The following is a 22,511-nucleotide window of genomic DNA, read 5'->3' on the forward strand; positions in this document are numbered from 1 at the left end:
GTTTTTGGTGAGCTTGTTGGATTGTTTTTAATGTTTAATATATTTTTTTATAAAAATATTATTTTGTGATGAATATGAGAAAAAAATTATTTCTTTTTAAGGTTATTTTTGGTGTATGTTACTGATGTCTGTGTTCTCAACTTCTTGTTTAGTTGTGACATTTTCTTCTAATTTGTTTTTTTATTTGTTACAAGCTATCTATCATTTGTTGCAACGTCATACTCCTTAAATCTGTTTATTTGCCTCTATGAATAAAAGAGGTAGAAACTAAAAAGTGTTTTACTCATCTCTCATGTTTCCACATGCTGAAATGGATAAAAACTTAACCTGTTTTTTTTTTTAAAAAAATATGCATCTTAGTTCTACATTTTAAAGTTGCCATCTTATATATATATATATATATATATATATATATATATATATATATTGTCATGTTAAAACCCAACTCAAATGGTTACTGAGTAAATGAGGTTTGGCCATTTCAAAATCAATTTGGTCATTTCAAAATCAATTTGGCCGTTTGAAAGTCGACTTGGCCATATTTTTTTTAAATATGCGATTTGGCCATTTGAAGCAGCACTTAACACCTTGACCCACACCCTACATTTGATAACCAAGTTACTAAGCAAATGAGGTGCTCTCTCTTACTACCTTCACTCACAACCCTTCGAAAAGCTGGGAACATCATGCTACCAAAAAATACGCTCAAAAACCCAATTCTAAACCGTATTAAAGGGTTTTTCAATATTAAAACAACATTTTTCAACATCAACATTAAAACAATATAGAAGCATAGATTGTTGCATCATCATCCATTGTTAGTTGGACTTTGTAACTTCACCCATTGAATTTATGTGAAATTATAAATTGTCTTGCATATTTTCATAAAATTCAAATAGTAAATTATATAAAAAGTTGTATCAAATTTTTTTATAAGATAATTGTATGTAATATGATGGTGTATACTTATTCTAAGTTTTTCTATTTATTTTTAAATTATTTTGTGGATTTTGACCCTTTTTTTTAAAAAAAAATCTACTTGACCGGTTAGTCCGGTTCCAGTTCAAACTGCTCCCAGCCTCATGACCGGTTAACCGTTCCGGTTCGATTTTGCGACAATTGCTTCAAACTTTCCCAAACAATACAAAACCCTCAAGCCTCAAAGCTTGAACACCAAATAAGAAAGATGCCATAGGATGGGTGGCACATAATGGGCCGCACCCATCACACAATTGATGGGTCTCCTATGCATTTTAAGTTAATTTTATAATTTTAAAAATACATAAAATTATTATTTGAATATTTAAATCATTATAAAATTAATATCTCTATTTTTATAAATCCAAATATGATAAATAAAATATCTTGAGATTTAGAAAAATTCAAATAACAATTTTAAAATAAAATATAGTTAAAAAAAAAACAAAATTAAAACCTTGATGAGAAAATGATCCATGTGGTCTAGAAAAATATTCACTGGGGCACCCCATGTCCAACTGTGAACTACGAACCACACATGCTTTCTCAAACCGACTCAGCGTTGCCCATACATAACCCACAGTCTATGCAGGGGATCATCAGTGGGTCACCAAAGTCTACCCAATAGGCAAGGGGTTGCAGTCTCAGTATACAGATTTCAGATCTCCCTGAGATGAAACATAAGGTCATCCTGCCCTAATGCAATCCATAGCTTGATAGTGCACAATGGGTATCTCTCGCACATATATAGCTTCACCTTGAAAAGTTGTACGTTTTCTCGAAAACAGCTAACGATGTGCATGTTGTGTGATGGCATCTATGCAGGGAATCATCAGTAGGTCACATAAGTCTAGCCAATGGGTAAGGGGTCGCAGTCTTAGTATATAGATTTCAGATCCCCCCTAGAGACGAAACACAAGGTCATCCTGACCTGATGATATCCAAAGCTCGATGGTGTACAAGGGGTATCTCTCGCATATGTACATGCTTATCTTGAAAGGTGGTGCGCTTTCTCGAAAATGGCTATCGATGTGCATGTTGCGTGATGGCACAAATAATGAGGTTTTGGCCTCGTCCCTGAAGGCCTCCATCACATACAAGGGTCATGCAGTCCCTTGGCATACTCATTTGGGTATACTACGGCATCATCAAGGGATAACCCATATAACCCTCGATTCTCAGAGCCCAGGCAACATGAGTTTTCTCCAACCACATTGACCTAGCAGGTCAAGCACAGTCTAGTATCAGCAAATATTGTTTACTTAATATGATCCACAAGGGACCACACTGCCATTGGGTTCATCTTTATATATATATATATATATATATATATATATATATATATATATATATATATATATATATATATATATATATATATATATATATATATATATATATATATATATATATATAACTATTTCTGACCATGATATAGTTCTGGGGACAATAGTATTAGATTTTTCTATATTTGTTTGAAATAATATAGTTTGTCCTCTCGTATCTACTTAAAGTACATTAGGACATAAAGTAGTCATAACTTTATAATAAAGTCGATATATTATGACAATATTTTGCGATCCTATTCTCATATCAAATCCCTGTGTTTTCAGGTTTAAAGATAAAACATTTAAAATATTAGGATCTGTTAAAGATACAGAATAGTTAGGAAAACAATTAAAATAAATTGGTCCACTACACAGACTGGATTCTACCATTCCAAGTAGTGAATCAGTAAACCTATTATGCCTTGTATCTCTTAGGCATAGTCCTAATCGTGTTAATGGTTTAACTGCTATTTATATTAAGCCAATATGTAAATATTTATAATGCTTATTTTTATGTTCTTGTAGTATTTTATTTGATAAGAGTTGAAAGTCTTCCTGATTCGTGGTAACAGACAAGATCTGTTCTACAGTTTTTATAGCATATCTTATTTTTAAATTGAATGTTCCTTTTTTATAAATATTAGATATAGGTACTTTTGGTATATTCCAATTTTGTATTTGGTTTTCAATATCATTTATAATCACTTCTTCTTTATTCTTAATTCTTAATTCTTAGAGTATTACTAGTTTGTCCAACAGCTTTATCAGTAAGATTTCTAATAAAATTTTCCATTATTAGGTTGCGGATGAGTGTTATCTGGACAGTCCTCCTTGACTACCTCTTATATCTGTTTCGACCTCAGCGGCTCTCTTGGCCTTAACGGTCTTTAGACTGGGTGTCTGAGCGTCTCTAACCTCAACTCTCGGACCAACTTTCTTTAATGAATAATTTTCTTAGATTTCTTATAATAAAGTTGTTTGTCAAACTAATGAGTCTCTAACAGGTAAGAACAGTGAACAAGTGTGAACTGGTATGGCTCTGATACCATAAACGCGCCAAGATCAACCAGTTTAAATTACGACCTATAAATCTTTTTTTAAAACTCTATCTTAGGAACATGAACAGAGTATAATTATAATTGATTAATTGTTGTAAGATTCCTATATAATAAAAGAATAAAAATATTATAAAGACAGCAGAGATTAAAGAAATATCTAAGACAATCCACGAAGTATGAGTTGAATTCTTAATTTTAATACTGAATACTAATTTAAATTGCATGAAGAATAAACAAAGTGATCTTATAAAAACTTCTAGAATATTGCAACTCACTGTTTACAAATATAATAACTGGAGAAGAAACTCCATTCAGAAGGACAGTAAGAGGGAAGAGAAGGGATATTGCAATCACACATCTAAAATTATAGAGTATTAGAGGTTACCAACTGTATGTCGCTTATACAGGACTGTTATGAAAGCAAACCTACTGTATGAGAATTTACAGTAGTAAAGAAAGGAGAAAGAGAAAGAGAGATGAGGAAGAGATGACTCAGGGATGTGATGAAGAAGGTCTTCTCGTACGGCGTCCTTGAAACTCGACCTGCCTTCTTTGTTGAGGGAGGTGGTATTTATAGATGCAGGGATGTGCAGATGTGCGACAGGTGGACGGCTGGGATGCGTCCGTGGTTCATCCTTATCTTCAGGTGGGCTGGCTAAAGGTGATAGACAAAGGAGATGGAGTGTCGGTGGCGATGGAGCGTCGGTGATGTGGATGTAAAGATGCTTTATGGATAAGGGTTGTTGTCGTGGCTCAAAAATGTCGGGGACGTGGTCGTTTCTCATTTGTCGAAGAACGATCGACGAAGGCGCTGATGTGACAAATATTTAGTCAAATCAAAACATAATCTTTGACACTATAGTTGGAGTCTTTTCGTGATACATGGCGGTCGCTGAGGTAAGGAGTTACTATGCAAGGAAATATTTACTGTAGTTAGGGTCTTGTCAACTAAAAAGAAATATGCTTTTGGTCATATCAAACAAAAGTAAAGATAAAGCTGAGGTTATATCAGCGTTAGGTCATATCGGTCTTATCTTCCGATGAGTCGGGTCTTCGGTTCAGCCTTCGGGTTTTTGGCTAAAATCTTCGAGGAGAGGATTACCAGACTGAACTGTTTCTTCTGATGTGGTAGGTATTGTTGAAGGATCGACAAAGATTGCAAAGAGTTGTTTTTCTATATCTTCGAGTGTAGCATGGGGATGAGCTTGTTTCATTTTTTGAATATACAAAGAGAATGTATTCAGGGTAACAGTATTATTCGTAGGAGTATTATCACAGAACTCTGAGGAAGGAGGAATCCTCTTGAGTGGAAGAGATTGTGGGTTAGTGCTGATTATATCCCACCATTTAATTTTTATAGTTTTCCCAAGGCGGGGAATGTATTCAAAGTTATTTGAAGTATTTTCATTAATAGCATATTCCCATTTGACAATCCATGGGATCTGGTATATGTCCATAAAATACAAATGGTAGTCGACTTGGTCAGAACAAGTATTATGCTCACATAATTTAGTTTGGAAGGCTTGAAAGGAATTAGATAGGATTTGGGTAGAAGACCCCCAAATAAAAAACCAATGACAGAACCAACTGGGGAACCTTTCAAGTATGGGCATTTTGAATTGAATATACTATGAGTGAGAATTATTTGGATTTGGTAAAAGAAGACTTTATGCCAAGCTTCAAGATATTCTGCATATCGATAATATTTATGTTGATATTCCGTATTTAATAATTTTTTTCTTTGTGTGGGGTTATTACCCTAATCTTCATAGGTCAAGAACTTTTTGATTTGTAATTTGGAGCAAGCATATAAATTGGTATTGCCTTGGAAAAAGTGGACAATTGATACTGAACCTGTTTCCATTAAAACAGACTCATACCATTCTCTAATTTTGATACCATTCTCTAGTTTTGATGCCATTAAGAGGACTTAAATGGTTTTGAAGATACAGGGGAGCTAATTTATTTGGGTTGATATGAACATGTTTGTCATCAATGACAATATCAGCAATGAAAGTATTGTCAATATATACTGACTTGGTAGACGAGGAGGATGATTTATATGGGATTTGGGCTGGAGAAAAAGCAGGACTAGCGGATGTATTATGTTATGGACTTTGGATAAAATATTCGGGTACATTGGTAGATCGTAATGAAGACATGGGTTACATTGGTAAAAAAAGTTGGCTGAGCACTGAGAGCTCAGATGGATGTAAAGGAACTAAGTCCATAGAGGTTTTCCCTATAGATTTTTGAGATATATTAGTATGCATATTCTTATTCGTATGAAACAGTTGCAATCCGTAAGGGAGTGGCTCTTCAGGTGGAAGAGATGGTAATATACGACCCCCCTGCAAAAATTCACGGGTAAGAAAATCAGGTAAAGAGGTGGAAGCACCGTGAAGATGTTCAATGGAGAAATCAAAAACAGATAAAATGGCTTGCCAACGGGTTAAGATTTGTTTGGAAACAAGATTGTGAACATCCTTTTGCAGGATATCTTTGGCAGTTTGCAATCAGTACGAACAAGAAAATGTTGATTAAGAATATCAATTTGAAATTTGGTAACATAATGAATAATAGCAAGTAATTCTTTTTTGACAGTAGAATAATTCTTTTGCGTGGGATTCCATGCTTTCGAGGTAAAGCGAATGAGTTGTTCTTTGGAATCTATAGATTGTTTTAATATTCCGCCTAATCCTATGTCTGAAGCATCACATTCAATTATTTTAAAGGCAGTTGGATTCGGTAACGTTAAACAAGGCAATTCTTTAGCTTTCAACTTAAGGCGTTGAACAGCAATTGTATGCAGATCTGTCCAAGGTGAAGGATTCTTTTTGAGTCTATCATATAACGGTTTTGCATCAAGAGCAAGATTTTTATAAAAATCACTAATATTATTAAGACATTCTAAAAATCTTTGAAGTTCGGTTTTATCTAAGATTTTATCTGGAAATTTGTCAGCAAATAAAATAGATCGATCTATAGGGATGATAGTGCCTTGATTAATGTTATGGCCTAAAAACCTTATTTTAGTTTGAAATAAATTGATCTTTTTAGAAGAAACAACTAATCCAGCATGTTTCACGATATTGATAAAAGTGTTAAGATATTTAAAATGTTGATCTATCGAATCTAAGAATATTAATACATCATCAATGTAGACTATCATAAATTTATGATAAGGATTAAATACATCATTCATTATTTTTTGGAATTCAGATGGAGCATTTTTAAGACCAAAAGGCATGACATTCCATTCAAATTGGCCGAATGGTACATTGAATGCTACTTTGATCATATTTATTTTAGTAAATAATTTTTTTTATTTTTTTATTAAGTGCACCTTGATGAAAAGAACACACACCTAAAATTTAAAGTAATTTAGATTTATAAAAAAAGTAAATAAAATCCAAATACTACCAAACATCCGTGATCATCAAATCGACCCAAATTCAATCTGAACCGTTAGACTCATATGTTCATATGAACCAGTAGGCTAACCCCAGCTTTTTCCATATATATATATATATATATATATATATATATATATATATATACATTTTACAAACATTCATAAAGCTTTAAACGGCCACTCACCCAACACGGCTCACATCTCATTTTACAAGTATTATTGGCTGTTTTGATTTATCTATATATATATATATATATATATATATATTTTACAAACATTCATAAAGCTTTAAACGGCCACTCACCCAACACGGCTCACATCTCATTTTACAAGTATTATTGGCTGTTTTGATTTATCTCAAAATTATAAATAAAAGATGAACCAAAGGAAGCCATTTAGGAGGCATTCTGTTTTGAGTCGCATCCCTATTGGGGATAAGAGCGAAAGCACTATCGCCGGTTTTTTAAACAATACTGTCTTCTGCTTGTAGAATTAAATCATTGCCCATCCAATGCTTTCAGAAGGCCAGCACCTAGAACAATTATTAAACACCACCTCTGAACTGAAGCCACTAAATAGTCCAATCGCTATCAGGATCGTTACTTGGGAAACCATCGATGCTATAGCTTCACTAAAAGGTCCCAAAACTACTGCTCGAAGAGAATGAAATTCTCCACAAGTCTAGAGGATACAGATGTAAAGTTCTGAACCCTGTAACAATAAATTTATGCAAAACAAGGAGAAAAAAAAAAAAAAAAAAAAGAATGTTAAATCATGTACAAATTGAATTTCAGTCTCAAATGAATGATGTGTACAAATTGTTCAATTCCTTTGAATTGTGGTGTTAATGGTTCTCAAAATTTACATGATGGGGTATCACTGTAACACGTACACCCAGATCGAATTGAAAGAATGAAGGTAAAGAATGCCCATCCCATTAGAGAAAATTGGAAAACTTGCGATGGGGTCCTCTTGCTAGACAACGTTGCACTGTTGAAGATAAGGATGGTCAACCGGTACATACTTGGTCCAGAAGGGAATGAACTTGGAAATTGCAAGCTCAAGCCATGGCTTCAAGTTTCCATTGTAATGGATGACGCCCGCATCATGAATATCAGTCTCATTCACTGTTGCATCATAACCGAGCCCCAAAACATGCCATGACTTGTCCATGGGATATGTCAGGTTATAGAAGGTAATCAGTCCTGGGGGCAACGATCCAAGCTTCCAAAGCGTTCGGTTTTCATTCTACACCAAATAGTCCACAATGACAGATGAGAGAGAGAGAGAGAGAGATCCTTTCCATGTTGTGGGGGTGAGAGGGTAAGCTGGAGACTGGTGCATGTGCATAGAGATAGAGAGAGAGAGAGTGAGAGAGAGAGATTCCATAACTCACCAAATTTTGCCACCGGTGGTATATGCTTGTCATATCCCTCTTCCTCCACTCCTTGAGGTCGAACATGTTCATCCCAAATGCCCAGCCACATGCATTTGGATCGAAGTTCTGGGAGATAATCGGGTTCGAGAAGTTGAGATACTTGTCAAATCTATGGAAGCTCTCCTTGCAGGTCTCAACTGCCCCATTCACCATTCCCTTCATGTCAACGTCCCATAAAGGCGTCAAATCCTTTTGCACCACAATATCATCATCCAAAAACAAAACCTTCTCAAGCTTGGGGTACACTTGAGGAAGATAGAACCTCAGATGATTAAGCATTGACAAATACTTTGGATTCCTATACTTGAGATTTGTATCAGCAGCCGCGATAGTGGTAGGGTGCTCAGCCTTAAAGTAATATGCCTTCAGTGCCTCAGATTCAAGTTGGCGCAAAACTGGGCAATACGATGAATTGAGCCACTTGAAATCATCCACATTCTCGACATAAACAGAAGCATCTCCAGGTGGGTTTGTGAGGAACCACATCTTCATGGCTGCGAAGTTCAGCTTGTCGGTGACTATATGGAAAACATGTTTCTCAGGTTGCTTTGCACTTGTCAAAGTAGAGTTTACAACAACTGAAGTAGCAAGCACATTATCAGAGAACAAAGCATAGTGATAGAGGCTTGGGTCATCAATTCGTGGGTCCTTCGCTTTCGAGTCCTGGTCAGTAGGAAACATAAGGAAATATTCTGTTGTAAGCCTCAGTGAGAGACAATGAATAGGCTTTGGGATTAGCTTCGCAGCAACTTGGGTCAAGAACATGCTTTCCTTCTTGAAAGCTGTAACTGATTCTTCTGCAATCTGAAGCATGGCCCTCAACTTCCTTGCCACGAGACTGTAATCCTCGAGATCCTTCTTGGCCCAAGCCAACACACGACCCATCTGTTTTGCTTGATCCAGTGCAACTGACACACTGAACACGTAAAAGAGAAATCAAACAGCTTGTATCTCTCTATCTAACAATCTATACTCGTCTGTGAAGGAACCTCTCTCTATAGATAAATAAATAAACAAATCAACATATATATAGATAATGAGAGACCTGAGCTGAATTCACTTCTTTCTCTATCCCTTCTATATATATATATATATATATATATATATATATATATATATATTATATGGAAAAAGTTTATATAAGGATACAACCTTAGAATGTAGAACTACGGATGCACATCAAAAATCCATTGGAAAAGGTAGTTTTAATGTTGAAAAATCCCTTGATTGATCATCTCGACATCGAGATGTATGAGCATGAAAAATAAAAAGATTTTAAGTTTCAGAAATAGTGCATTTTACAACATATTATCTACACCGTCCATTTTCAAGATTTTCATATGTTTATAGATCTACTTGATTTTAACCATTTTTTGAAATTTAAAATTTTATAATTAGATGTAAAAATAGATTTTGAGATAATCCTAAGAACATTTTACATCAAAATTAAGGTGCACCTTACCTTTACAGACCCTATATATATATATATATATGAAAAAAGCTGGGATTAGCCCACTAGCTCATATGAACATATGAACCCAACGGCCCAGATTGAATCTGGACCGATCTAACGGTCACGACCTCATTTCGTGTTTGAATTTTAATTTTTTTTTCTACGAATCTAAATCACTTGAAATTTTAGACGTGTGTTCTTCTCATCAAGACGCATCTAATAAAAATATAAAAAAAAGTATTCGTGACAAAAAAAACCAAAGTACCCCCGAAACTTTTCAAGGGTATTTTGATCAATTCATTTCATGTAAAATATTTTTTTGATATTTTTCGAAGATTCAATTATTTTTGATGAACACATGCATAAAATTTCAAGTGATTTGGATTTGTAGAAAAAAAATTAAATTAAAAAACTACCGGACATTTGTGATTGTCAGATCGGCCCAGATTGAATCTGGGACGTTGGGCTCATATGTTCATATGAGCTAGTGGGCTAATCTTAGCTTTTTTCTATATATATATATATGGAAGCATCTACAAAACGCTTATAGGTGAAGTTCTAACGTACTTCACCTACACCTCATCACCGTCCAAAGTTCATCACACGGTCCCAGTTGTCCAGATCGAATTTTTATAATTATTGTACTGATCAAATTTATCTAAAATTTAGGGCGTATGTACATATGACCGAGTCGCACCAAAATAAAATATTAAAAAAAATAATAGATATAAAATAAAATGACGAAATTACCTTTGAAACTTTATAATCGTATTTTGCATAATTTTTATCATTCAAATTATTTCTTTTATAATTTAATTATGTGCATCTCACTAAGGTGCACACACCTACAAAATTTCAGATCATTATGATTTTTAAAAAAAATGTTAAAATTAAAACACTATCAAACATCTGTGACCTTGTGACAAACTTTGAACGGTGATAAAGCCATAGGTGAAGTACTGTAGAACTTCACCTATAAGCATTTTCTAGTGTTTTCCATATATATAAGGTGATAAAGCGATAGGTGAAGTATTGTAGAACTTCATCTATAGGCATTTTGTAGTGTGTGTTTCATATATATGCGGTGATAAAGCCATAGGTGAAGTACTGTAGAACTTCACCTAAAGGCATTTTGTAGTGTTCTCTCTCTCTTTCTCTCTCTCTCTCTCTCTCTATATATATATATATAGAGAGAGAGAGAGAGAGAGGGAGAGAGAGAGAGAGACCACAATCACCATTAGCTGGGCAGTTGGAGGTATACCATTGACCAAGCTCAAATTCCTAGAGAAGTTCTCTAATTGTGCGAAAAAATGATACACACCTAGACGCCCAATTTCACATATAACACCTAGCATTGGTCGTAACCGTGTGCCACAGGTAAACAACCTTGTAGCATACAATCCCTATCAAACACGTGAATAACCTTGTAACATACAATCCCTATCAAAACCATGAGTTAATCATATATTGGGTGCAGTTCAGCATCTTGGTCCCTCTCTCCCCTCCCCCCTCCTCCCCCTCTCCCCCTCCCCAAAAAAAAAGGAAAAATTCTCTCCCCTCCCAAAAAAAAAAGGAAAAACAAGAATTTGTATTCATGGACACCTGATTTTAGGTTACCTTGGCTTCAGTTCAGCATCTGAAGTTGCTTCTCTTACAAGAGGCCGGATATCTCTAATACGGGTCAGCAATGCTTTACGAAGGGGATCATGTTTCTTGGATTGAGCAATGCTTAAATAGACTTTGGCCATTATGAGCTGATCCCGCAAAAGCTTCAGAGTCGTCGTGCTTGAGTTCGAGTAGTCTGGCCTCCATATGCCATATCTTGGCTGGGATGTCACATTGAATTTCTTCGCAAGCTCTATTGCTGAAATCTGCATCTTATGCACTGTATAATCATCCAATGACGTGAGAAACGCAGTCCGTTTTTCCTTCCTTAAAGTTCGGTTGTACTGCACAAATTTGGTTTTCAAGAATAAGAACAAAATATTTTATTTCAAGCATATTGGCATTAGGATGAGACGGTTCACTCCCTCACCCGACGTTCCAGTTTAACCGGATTAGTTTGGTTTGTCAGTGAGATATTGCCATATCCTTCTACAAAGATGGTATTCTGATCACTGCCATCTAGTTTACTTTCAGCATTCTCAAGTGACACCTCTTCTCCGCTCTGCACACCACAGGCACAGGGACCCCATAAAAGAGTCAGACGCAGGCATTGGCATCGCAAAATTTACATCATTTCTTTTATTTGTTCCTTTTGTTCTTTTTGGATAAATGACCTAGGGTCATAATAAATATTCCAAAAATAGTACACTCTCATTATGCTGTTTGCAAGCTTATAATAATTGACCTCAACCGACTCATTATTTAGTTGCAATAATTAAACAATATATAGAACAGCATTTAAAAAAAAAAAAAATTGAAGTTCCATCCAGGTGCATGATGATGGAACAATTTCCTCAGTTTCATCTTGCAGGAATTTTATCTCACATACATTTTAGAAAACATAATCTCTTGTCAATAGTTCTCTAGAAACTCCCAAAACCCTAATCTGACATGCATGCAATAAATTTAAGCTCAGGTCAAGCAACTTAATGTACCAACATAAACATGCTTAGTCTATACATTTCAGTTATTGCAGCAGCGAAGTTGTCAATCTTGCCTTTTGCCACTGTTAGGAGCACTACAGAAGCAGAAAAGCAAAAAAAAAAAAAAACTAATATATGAAATTGCTGGTAATAAAAATAATGAGCACCTTATGATATGCTGAAGGCTTATTCTGTACATCAGAGCGATCCCGCGGAATCCAAGATGGAGACAGATCCTTTACTTTCGTTTTGTAAACACGAAGATTACCAGATGCATCTACATATATCATACGTAACTCAGCATTCTGCATGTCAAATACATACAAGTAAATGCGATGTGTCATACCATTGAAAAAATGATAAAATGTATAACACAATATGCAAAACAATTGGGGATGGATTTCTTCCATTCACCTCATTTGATTTAAGTAGACCAACTTGCTCCTTAAAATTGCGTGTAAAACTCCAGTCCTGTGGTCACATGAGGAGACGGTCAAATCAAGTCCATCATGTCATGAACCATACCTCCAAATAAATGAAGTAGAAGAACTATTGGGATATCAGAAACAAGATAGGGTGTCATTCATCATCTTGTACAAATAACGGCAAACAAAAGCATCTCTAGATAATCTTAACTAGGATAGCCTAAGACGATTGCCACTATATTCTGGACTTTCCAAGAGTTTCAAAATCAACTTCAATTAGTCAGGTTAACTCATAGTCACTCCTCCAGCTTTGAGGGGAGGAATCACGTGCACCCTAGTGGCCCAACCACCCCTTCTTCACATCTGGTGGTTGGGGAGGTCATAGCAAATTGTTTGAAACCCAAATGCTAGCATAAAATGCTTTCATCATATGAATAAATGCATACAGACATATCTATATGACTCTTTCTCTCAACCCCATGTACGAGTTGGAGTCCCCTGTGCATGTTTATATAATAGGGTTACAATTGTCTATTGCAGTGTAAGAGTAAATTCCAAAATTATGTATAAGTACATATTCTTACAGTCTCTCAATTGTCCCTTTCTTAGTGGCAACTTTTCATCCTTCCATTCTTTTAGGCGATTTATGTAATTTTCCCATAGTCCAGTTCTATATAATCCTAAAACTTCAGGTTTTCAGCCTCTGCTCTTCCAAATCTCTCAAAAGGTCCCCCCTTCCACTTTATACCAGATTAGTTATTATTCTGCTTCGTTCAATAGCCTCCTTACAAAGAATAGCATTATGATACCCTCCTCTAAACTATAAAATCTAGGATTTCTGCTTCCACCTTATCTCCTATAGCCTAACCAACCCTTGATAGCTTCCTTTGTTTTCTTTGGATCATTACTACTGAACAAAAACCTAACAGCAAAATTTCACTTTGTCCACACATATACCTCATTCCACTAAGCTCCATTGTTTTCTTCTGATCATTACTATTGAACAAAAACCTAACAGCAGATTTTCACTTTGTCCAACATCAATTCGCTACTAGAGACACATATACCTCATTCCACTAAGCTTTAATTATCTGAGCTTTTCACCAATGCAGTGACCCCAGGATAAATGAATCTTTAGTTAACAACTAATGTCAATATATCAGGGAGTATTGACATGTTACATGTGTATGGTATGGTATATTCCACAAGGGCAAATAAAGTTTTATTAGAATGTAGTTCTGGCTGTATGTTTTTCTTTTCAGTAAAATTTTTTTTGCCATTAGCCCTATTTGTGTGTACAATCCCTTTTTCCAAAGAGAAGGGAAAAAGCGAAGCATAATTATCAGATCTAAACCCAATATAGCATCTCAACACTCCTAAATCATTTTTGAAGGTGATGCTTTTGCAACAGGAATCCCGGAGGTGGTCTTCATACATTCCACCAAGACTGCAAAGGATGCTTCTGAACATCTTGGAGTAGTGCTACTCCTTCAAAGCCTGAAGGTCCCTTGTTTGTATTATAGGAGCAAGGTGAAAGGTTAGGTTTCTACAGAAGCAAATACAGGATCCAATAAATCATCACGGCAATACCAGTTAGCAACTACCCTCCCTTTGAGATAAAAAAGTGAAGCATTGAAGGGTCTGATTCATTCTCCTACATCAACTGACTCCCGTGGGCCTATCATCATTGACACTAACGTAGAGGTTTTGGGCACTTAGTTCTAGATTCCAATTATGGTTGAGATACCTCAGTCTAAGAAATTTGATGAGAACTTGGTCTAAGGTTGAGGGTTGAGATATTTGGATTTCAGGAGAAGATGAAACTATGGAAAGCTGGAAAGGTTAAAATCTTGGAAAACAGAGGCCCTAGGTTGATTTAGGAAGGTTAAAATTATTGAGGAAAATGGAAAAGACGCTCAATTAGGGGCAAATGCTATCATTTGGAATGAATATAAATACTGTAAGCTTCATATGTCGGTGAGCTATCAAGACTCTGTTCTATTTTCTCACAAAACATGGTTCAGAAGCAACAAGAATGGACCAATAGAACTGATATGGGACATGATATGAGTCCAACCATCCAATTTCTTGAAACATGGACTAATAGTCAAAGACCTACATAATGTATGTTTGAAAACTTAAATAGAAACCTTGACAAACATATCTTGAACTTGTAAGTCCTTTAGGAATGTCATGTGCAATTTACACCACTGGTAGTAATGCAAATGCTCAGGAACTAAGTTAGCATTAATTTGGCGATGATTAGATATCCGGCTTTAGTACTTGGGTCTATTTATCTTGCATATGGACAATCAGAAATGCATGTTCTAAGACGTCAAATTTGTTATATTTTTTATATCATACTGTACGATAATTAGATAAATGGTGAAGGAAAGGATTTCAAAAGAGGGTTTAAGATAGGCAGATATGCCTGGGAAGGTGGGATTGAAGGGTTTCCGAATTTAGTATCCTTTGATTAAGTCTCCAGATCAGTTCCTTGCATGGTCCAGCTCCAGTTGTGATGGGATTCTGCTTCATTCTAGGAGAGACAAGAAATAGTGAATTTCCACTTTTGATAAACATTTTTGAAGGCTACACTAGTCACTGAAAAATAACAGCTATGAGTGGCCACTACAATTGATTGTCTCCAAAATACTTGAGGCAAGTTGTCTAGAGCCCTAAATGAAGGCAGTAAGAGATGGAGGAGTTGATAGGGATGCCCATCAGTTTAACAAAATAAGGGGAATGGGGATGATGATCAAATGGTGCGGAAGAGGAATCTGGAATGTATCCACCTGATACCTTATTTGTATCTGGCAACATTAAAGGAAATATTTTCATGGTATATGTTGAAGGGTTTAGTGCCTCAAGACCTTCTACCTTCAAGTGATTATCCATGTGGGATCAGACATAGGAAATTGTATTGATTAAAGATGATTCCAATTACACAAAATTGTAAGCTATGCATGAGGGCTAGATTAATTGTGGCCTAGAACCTGATTGATTATGACTTTGTGACCCTACATATGGGCATGGATCACCTACTGCCCTAGTCATTAAGGAAAGGAATCCACTGGTTTATGTTGAGGGGCATTTCTGTAGAGCTCTGACACCACTTATTGTGCTCTGAGAAATAAAGCATGAAACACATACAACAAGAACACAGAGATTTACGTGGTTCACCCTAGAAGGGCTACATCTACAAGCACGGCAAACTAAAATCCACTATACCAATGAAACTTACATCAAAGATTTTGGAACAAACCTTGACAAAAAACCCAAGTTGAGCAAACCCTTTTCAACCGCTGTCCCTTCCTTCTCTTTACTTCTGGCAATATCGACAACACCAGATAAGAGACGCGAGAGCAACGAGAAACTGACTTTCTCTCTAACTAAAAGGGGAACAACCCAAAATCTCTATGGGAACTGCTACTCTACAAGAAACAAACAAGTCTCTCAATCTTCGTGAGTCCAAAAGAAGCACCATCACAGTATTTCTGTCCAAAAGAAGCTCTTTTCTCTAAGAGAAAATCACATCTTATGCACAAGAGGCTCTACCTCCCTCTCTCTCTAGAGGAACCACCATTCCCATATGGTGACCCAAATTGAGCACACCAATTCTCTGCACTTTCATCCCATATATATAATTAGGAATCCACCGAAAATAGGAAACTTCCTATTGATATAACATATATTTCAAAAGTCCAAGAGATATATCCATCCAAGAGTCCTAATCTTTTGGATTTCGATTCCCCTTTAGGAAACTTATCAATATCAATCCCACAAAATATGAGAAAATCTCAATCAATCCCATAAAATAGGAGAATATCTCAATCCCACAAAATATGGGAAAATCTCAATGAATCCCACAAAATATGAGATATCCTTATGTGGGTGATTTTGAATAGCACTAAATCTAACAATCTCCACCTTGATATCAAAATCACCTGCTAACCATACCAACATCCATCGGATAGCTTTATGGATTCTTCATCTTTTGCCAAATAAAATTCCTTCATTATTCTTGCTGAAAAATAGTGCTTTCCATCAAATTACTCTACCTCGAATTTTGCATTCAAAACCTTTATTGCCTTACCAAAAACCCCAAACCAGGCTCTAATACCACTTATTGCAAAAGATGAAGAATCCATGAAGCTATCTAATAGATGTTGGCATGGTGAACAAGTGATTTTGATATCAAGGTGGAGATTGTTGGATTTTGTGCTATCCAAAATCACCAACATAAGGAAATCCCATATTTTGTGGGATTGAGTGAGATATTCCCATATTATGTGGGATTGAGATATTCCCATATGGGATTGAGATTGATATTTGATAAGTTTCCTAAAAGAAATAGAAATCCAAAAAGATTAAGACTCTTGGATTTATCTCTTAGTCTTTTGAGATATATGTTATATCAATAGAAAGTTTCCTATTTTGTGTGGATTCCTAATTATATATATGGGATGAAAGTGCAGAGAATTTTAGTGTGCCCTGGGTCACCATATGGGAATAGTGGTTCTTCTAAAGAGAAGGGGAGGTAGAGCCTCATGTGCATAAGATGCGATTTCCTCCTAGAGAAAAGAGCTTCCTTTGGACAGAAACATTGTGATGGTGCCTCGTTTGGACTTCTGAAGATTGAGAGGCTTGTTTCTTGTAGAGAAGCGGTTCCCGTTCGGGTGGTTCTCCTTTTAGTTAGAGAAAAAGACAGTTTTCGTTGCTCTCACATCTCTATCTCCTTTTAGTTAGAGAAAAAGACAGTTTTCGTTGCTCTCACGTCTCTATCTGGTGTTGTCGATATTGCCAAAAGTAAGGAGAAGGAATAGAGAGTTGTTTAAAGGGGTTTGCTGGACTTGGGGTTTTTTGCTGAGGTTTGTTCCAAAATCATTGATGTAACTTTCATTGGAATAGTGGATTTATGTTTGCCAAGCCCGTGGATGTAGCCCTTCTTAGGTGAACCACATAAATCTTTGTGTTCTTGTTGTATGTGTTTCATACTTTATTTGTCAAAAATCAACCAATTGGGTTTATAGCTTCCGCACGCACAACAATTTCTTCAGTGGGTCTCTAGGGTATGCATTGTGAAAGGATAGCTGTAGTGGTCTTTGGGCCTCTTGCCACATTTTATTATGCCTAGAAAGAGGACACATGGTTCCATAAAGGTTGCCTAATTTTGATGGCTGCAATTTGTTCTTTACATTTAGATATCCTGATTTGAGCCAGCGTCTGATGCTAAGATGGCACAAACAACTTGGAGAACGACTGGTTGAGCTCAGTGCCCTTTCTCTTTAACATGAAAATCTGAAAATTTGCAGCCTCCCTCGATTCAAGGTTCTTAAGCTGAATTTCCTCCCCCCCCCCTTCCATGGGAGCTTGAGAAGTAACCCAAAGGGATGGTAACCATGGGGATTAGGCATCATATTGGCATATGGTAACTTGGGAGATATTACAGGGGTCCTCGAACAAATAAGAACTTTGTGGGTTTCACTTTTTGAACCAATGGTCACAGAGGACAACACAGTCAATGGTGTTTGCCTGTTTGATTAGGACGTTTGGAGCATACTGATTACACCTACTCATGTTTTTGGGATCTCATGGCCTTATTGGTCATCGGCATGGATCCTGTCAACAAGGAATAGGGAAGAAGCCCGACAAATTGAAATGGATATGGTGAACAGTATGATTATCCCTACATAGGGAAGAAGCCAGACATATTTGTTTCTATTCTCCAAAGGACGGTCTTTGGTTGATGTTAGATCCCACGTAGTACTTCTGAAGTTCTGACCATATTATATACCATCAAAAGTTTATGCTTGCATATGTTTTACGTCGTACATGATGTAACTATGAACAAACAAATTCTCTGCCATATACTACCACAAAATATCAAAAATCTCAACAGTATCAAAATATAATTTATCAAACTGTCGAGATCCGCATTATAGTTGCACATAAACATAAGGCAATTGACATACAATCTTGTCCATTGAAATTTCTCATGAACTGTTATACTTTAACCCATCATGATTCTCAATATAGGAAATTGGAGTATGAAGCACTTTTTTGACAAAGTATGGACTACTAAATATAACTATGAAGTGTAATATTATGAAATAAATGATGTAGAGATGACCACAGTTTGTAAAATTACAAAGATTGAATAAATACTTCCAAAAATTAACCTGCCTTCTTCATTTTATGATTACTATGAGCAATCACAATAATTTACAATAACTTACAATCTGTGACATAAACAAAGCAAAATGAGATCATGGAAGATGGGAAAGAAGGAACTTGACCTTTTTTCTTTTCAAAACGATGGAATAAGTGTTCAATGGTCATCAAACTGACATTGTACACACAGGAGAAGGGAGATGAAGAAAGTGCCTCTTTGCCAGTGAGGAAAAGGGAGTGGAAGGTAGAGGATCATCAGTAGCAATTTTTTCCCCTTAATGATTGGGGTACATTGCTCGAAAGAAAGAGGTTTATCACCACTCCTAGATAAGCTTTCCAGTGATTTTTCTTTTCCTGAGCAAGGTGAATTTACAAAACCAACATTGCACAACAGGATAAGACATATGGAGAAAGTGCCTCTTTGCAATTGAGGGAAAGGGAGAGGAAGTTGTGGATTGTCAGTAGCAATTTATTTCCCACAATGATTGGGGATTCATAGCTCAATAAAGACGTTTATCACTACTCTTCCATATGCTTTCCAGTGATTTTCACTTCTTGAACAAGGGGGGTTATAAAACCTAGCACCAGTTTCTATAAGTTTGCAATAAGTGTATTTCAACATCTGGGCATCCTTTACTCACTCCTCGTGAGTTTTTGTAATTATTATAAGCATATTAATTTACTGTTATCTCCATCAGAAATAAAAATGGTATGTTTTAATGTGTTGAAGAGGTTCACTATATCCAACAAATTTTCTCTTGCGTAACATATCACAACATTTTTACTTTATGATTCCTGAGATTAATCAAACAAAGCTCATTTGCCAGGAATATGATAGGAGGAACCAAGTTCTAAACATGACTGAGAGCTACCCTTATGAGCCTTAGTTTGGGATTCTTCTTTTCATATTCGAACCCAGGGAAAAGCCATTTGGTCAGAGCATACCACCTCCCCAAACATCCCCAAACAGAACATAATCGAGCAATCGATTTCACTGAAATTTCAGTCCAAGAAGTTGTCACAAGCAGTTAAAAAACAATTCTTCAGCTTATGTGAAGATCTTTATAACAAGAGTAATTAGCTTGCAAACCCAAATAAAAGAAATCTTTGTATCCCATCAGATTACCTCAAGATTCTTGAGAGGCTATACTAGAGATACCATTCTCAACACCATTGAACAGCTAAAGAATTGCCATATGCCTTAATGTCACAGAAACAAGTCAATTGCCGACTCCCCTCTTAATGAGTTTGAAGTCTTACATATTCCCAAGGGGAAAATGAATGACCGACTTCTACAAAACATCCAACGAAACTCAATTTTTACAAACAGATGGACATTCAAAAGATCCCTTGATTTGTCCGCATATGATCCACATAAAGCAGATATTCAAGTGTTATCCAAGGCACACCACAAAGGAACCATAACCTTGATCTTTAGCTGTTAGAAAAATCCGAATGCTTTCGCATCTGGTCAACATACAAATGGCTCTAAATTCTAGAAGAGATACAAAAAATGCTAGCACAAGACCAAGTTACTATTGTCCAAACATGATATTCAATGAGAAAAATAAATAAAAATTGAGTAGAACAATAACATTTCTAGATAATTAATCCATCATTTGACAAGTGGAAATCAGTATGAAGTCAATGGAGAAATCACACATCTGGTAAGCACCAAATTCAGCTAATGGTCATCCAAATGAACCTGTTGCTTCCGCTATCAACACAGAATGATATTTCCTTGTAATAGAAATAAATCTTCAACGCAAGAGGCAATCATTTCCTTGTAATAGAAACAAATCTTCAACAAAAGAGGCAATCAAGAAATTCAAGACATAGAGATAGTTGCCAAAAAAAACACATAAATTAGAACAGATTGCAAAAACATCAGGCAGGTAACATGATTGAGCCTAAGGTTCACATTTGACTGCCAGGATTAACCTAGCGAGAGAATCAGAAGACAAAAAGAGCTCAAGGCACCTTAAGATTGATAGCTAATTTATCCAACCTAATTCACAATAGTAATTGTCAAAAAGCGTTGTAAGGAAACCACTAACACAAATAAAAAGACTCAGCAGTACTGGAATGAGAAAAAATTTCTATTCTGAAAAATGACCAGAATTTTTTTAAAAAAATCTAGAACTGATTAGAAAGAGGAACATTCCAAAGAAATTTGATATATATTTCAAATATATCCACAAAACACTCTCCAGAGTTTCTCAAGAATGGCACAAGATGTAGAGTCTCAAAAAAAAGAATGGCTCTATTCTGAAAAATGATCAAAGTTTTTTAAAAAAATCTAGAGCTGATTGGAAAGAGGAACATTGCAAAGAAATTTGATATATACTTCAAATATATCCACAAAACTCTCTACAGAGTTTCTTAAGAATGGCACAAGATGCACATGCTCAAAAAAAGAATGGCACAAGATGCTTGCAAGTAATCCCTATTGATCTTTCTGTGGAGCAAGATTTTAGAACATCTCGATAATGAAAGATAGCCAAGAAGTTTTTCCCAATTGTTAATCAAGAAATCACCTGGTGTTTTTGGATTAAAACGAAATAAAAATGAAGCAGGCATCATATCATCCACTGGAGATTTAAACATCAAATTCAACCTCTAATCTAGAGTAGCGGAACATCACAGACACACTGAAAGATTTGAATTCGTAGCGATTTAATCTTCTTTCGAAAACAACTCTCAGTAAGCTAGTCCTCATTCAATTTGTAATAATTCACACTATTATATTCCAGAAATTAATCAAAGACAAAGAATATAGGCCATCAAGAACAGACTCCATAATCAGCACAAGAATGAGTAATTCATCGAAAATCAAGATAAAAGAAGCAGAAAATCCACATGAAAAGAAAAAAAAAAAGTCGGAAACGTACCGGTTTTCCAGTATCTGGACCTGTTCACAAAGGTTACAGAGAAAAGTTTCAGAGAAAACAGAAATGAAGTGAGAGAAAGAGGAGCTCGATCCAAATCGAGCAGAAAAAGAGCGAGAAAGACGAGAGAGAGAGAGAGAGAGAGAGAGTATACCTTTGTGGAAGTTGGAGACGACAAAAACGGCTAGACCGAAAAGGCAAAGGGTGATGATGCAGGGCCAGTAAGAACTGAGCACTCCTCTGAAGCAAGAGGTAGAGGGCCGCCTGTTAGAGCGGTCCATTGCTCCCTGTGTTTCTCTTTCTTTATGGAATCAAATCACAGGAGGTTGTCTTTTGCTTGAGAAAGGGAAGCCTTTATAGAGTCGGGACATGTGCAATGGAGGAGAGAGTAAGCGCGCGGGTATTATTGGTTTTGTGAAATCTAGAGAGAGAGAGGAGTTAGAGAGAGAGAAGGGTGAGCGCCTGAGAAATGAGAGACGGAAAACGGAGGCGTGGTGGTGTGTTTTTGAAATGCGCGTGTTGAGATTTACTTATACAAGATGCACTATTTTGTGCGCGCACTCTGCCTTTGTTATTAAGACGTGGAAAGAATCTCTCCCTCGTGCCTAGTCCCACTTTTAAATTACTAACGATTGTTTCATGCTTGCTGGACCGTGGTCGGTTCACAGGTATAAAGCATTCATCTGGTCTAAATATTTTTTTAATATAATTATTATTTTTAATTTTTAATTTTTAATTTTATTTATATTCATGACATCTATGTTAA

The 22,511-nt window shown here is 36.0% G+C and overlaps 1 protein-coding gene and 1 long non-coding RNA gene across 2 annotated transcripts; both read right to left on the reverse strand.

Annotated features, from left to right (window-relative positions):
- Window positions 1-7,541: 7,541 nt before the first annotated feature.
- LOC18433385 (polygalacturonate 4-alpha-galacturonosyltransferase) lies at window positions 7,542-11,424 on the reverse strand. Its single transcript, XM_088874344.1, has 3 exons — window positions 11,288-11,424; window positions 8,176-9,133; window positions 7,542-8,027 (listed from the first exon to the last, which is right to left on the reverse strand). Exons 1-3 carry the CDS (start codon window positions 11,416-11,418, stop codon window positions 7,755-7,757), a joined length of 1,362 nt encoding a protein of 453 aa, XP_088730470.1. The 5' UTR covers window positions 11,419-11,424; the 3' UTR covers window positions 7,542-7,754.
- Window positions 11,425-20,240: 8,816 nt separating this feature from the next.
- On the reverse strand, window positions 20,241-21,959 carry LOC148781072 (uncharacterized). Its single transcript, XR_016061158.1, has 3 exons — window positions 21,900-21,959; window positions 21,749-21,768; window positions 20,241-20,324 (listed from the first exon to the last, which is right to left on the reverse strand). It is a non-coding gene; the product is annotated as an uncharacterized LOC148781072 (long non-coding RNA).
- Window positions 21,960-22,511: the final 552 nt, after the last annotated feature.

The sequence above is a fragment of the Amborella trichopoda genome, chromosome 8 (assembly GCF_054954075.1).
Source record: "Amborella trichopoda isolate Santa Cruz 75 chromosome 8, AtrichopodaSantaCruz75HAP2 v2.0, whole genome shotgun sequence".
Classification (NCBI taxonomy): Eukaryota; Viridiplantae; Streptophyta; class Magnoliopsida; order Amborellales; family Amborellaceae; genus Amborella; species Amborella trichopoda.

Excerpts from the sequence above, each read along its gene's own strand:
- LOC18433385 (XM_088874344.1), bottom strand. The coding sequence starts at position 11,418 with ATGGCCAAAGTCTATTTAAGCATTGCTCAATCCAAGAAACATGATCCC. Across the intron at positions 9,134-11,287 it reads GATGCTGAACTGAAGCCAAG|TGTGTCAGTTGCACTGGATC; the intron begins GTAACCTAAAAT and ends TTACGTGTTCAG. Across the intron at positions 8,028-8,175 it reads ACCACCGGTGGCAAAATTTG|AATGAAAACCGAACGCTTTG; the intron begins GTGAGTTATGGA and ends TATTTGGTGTAG.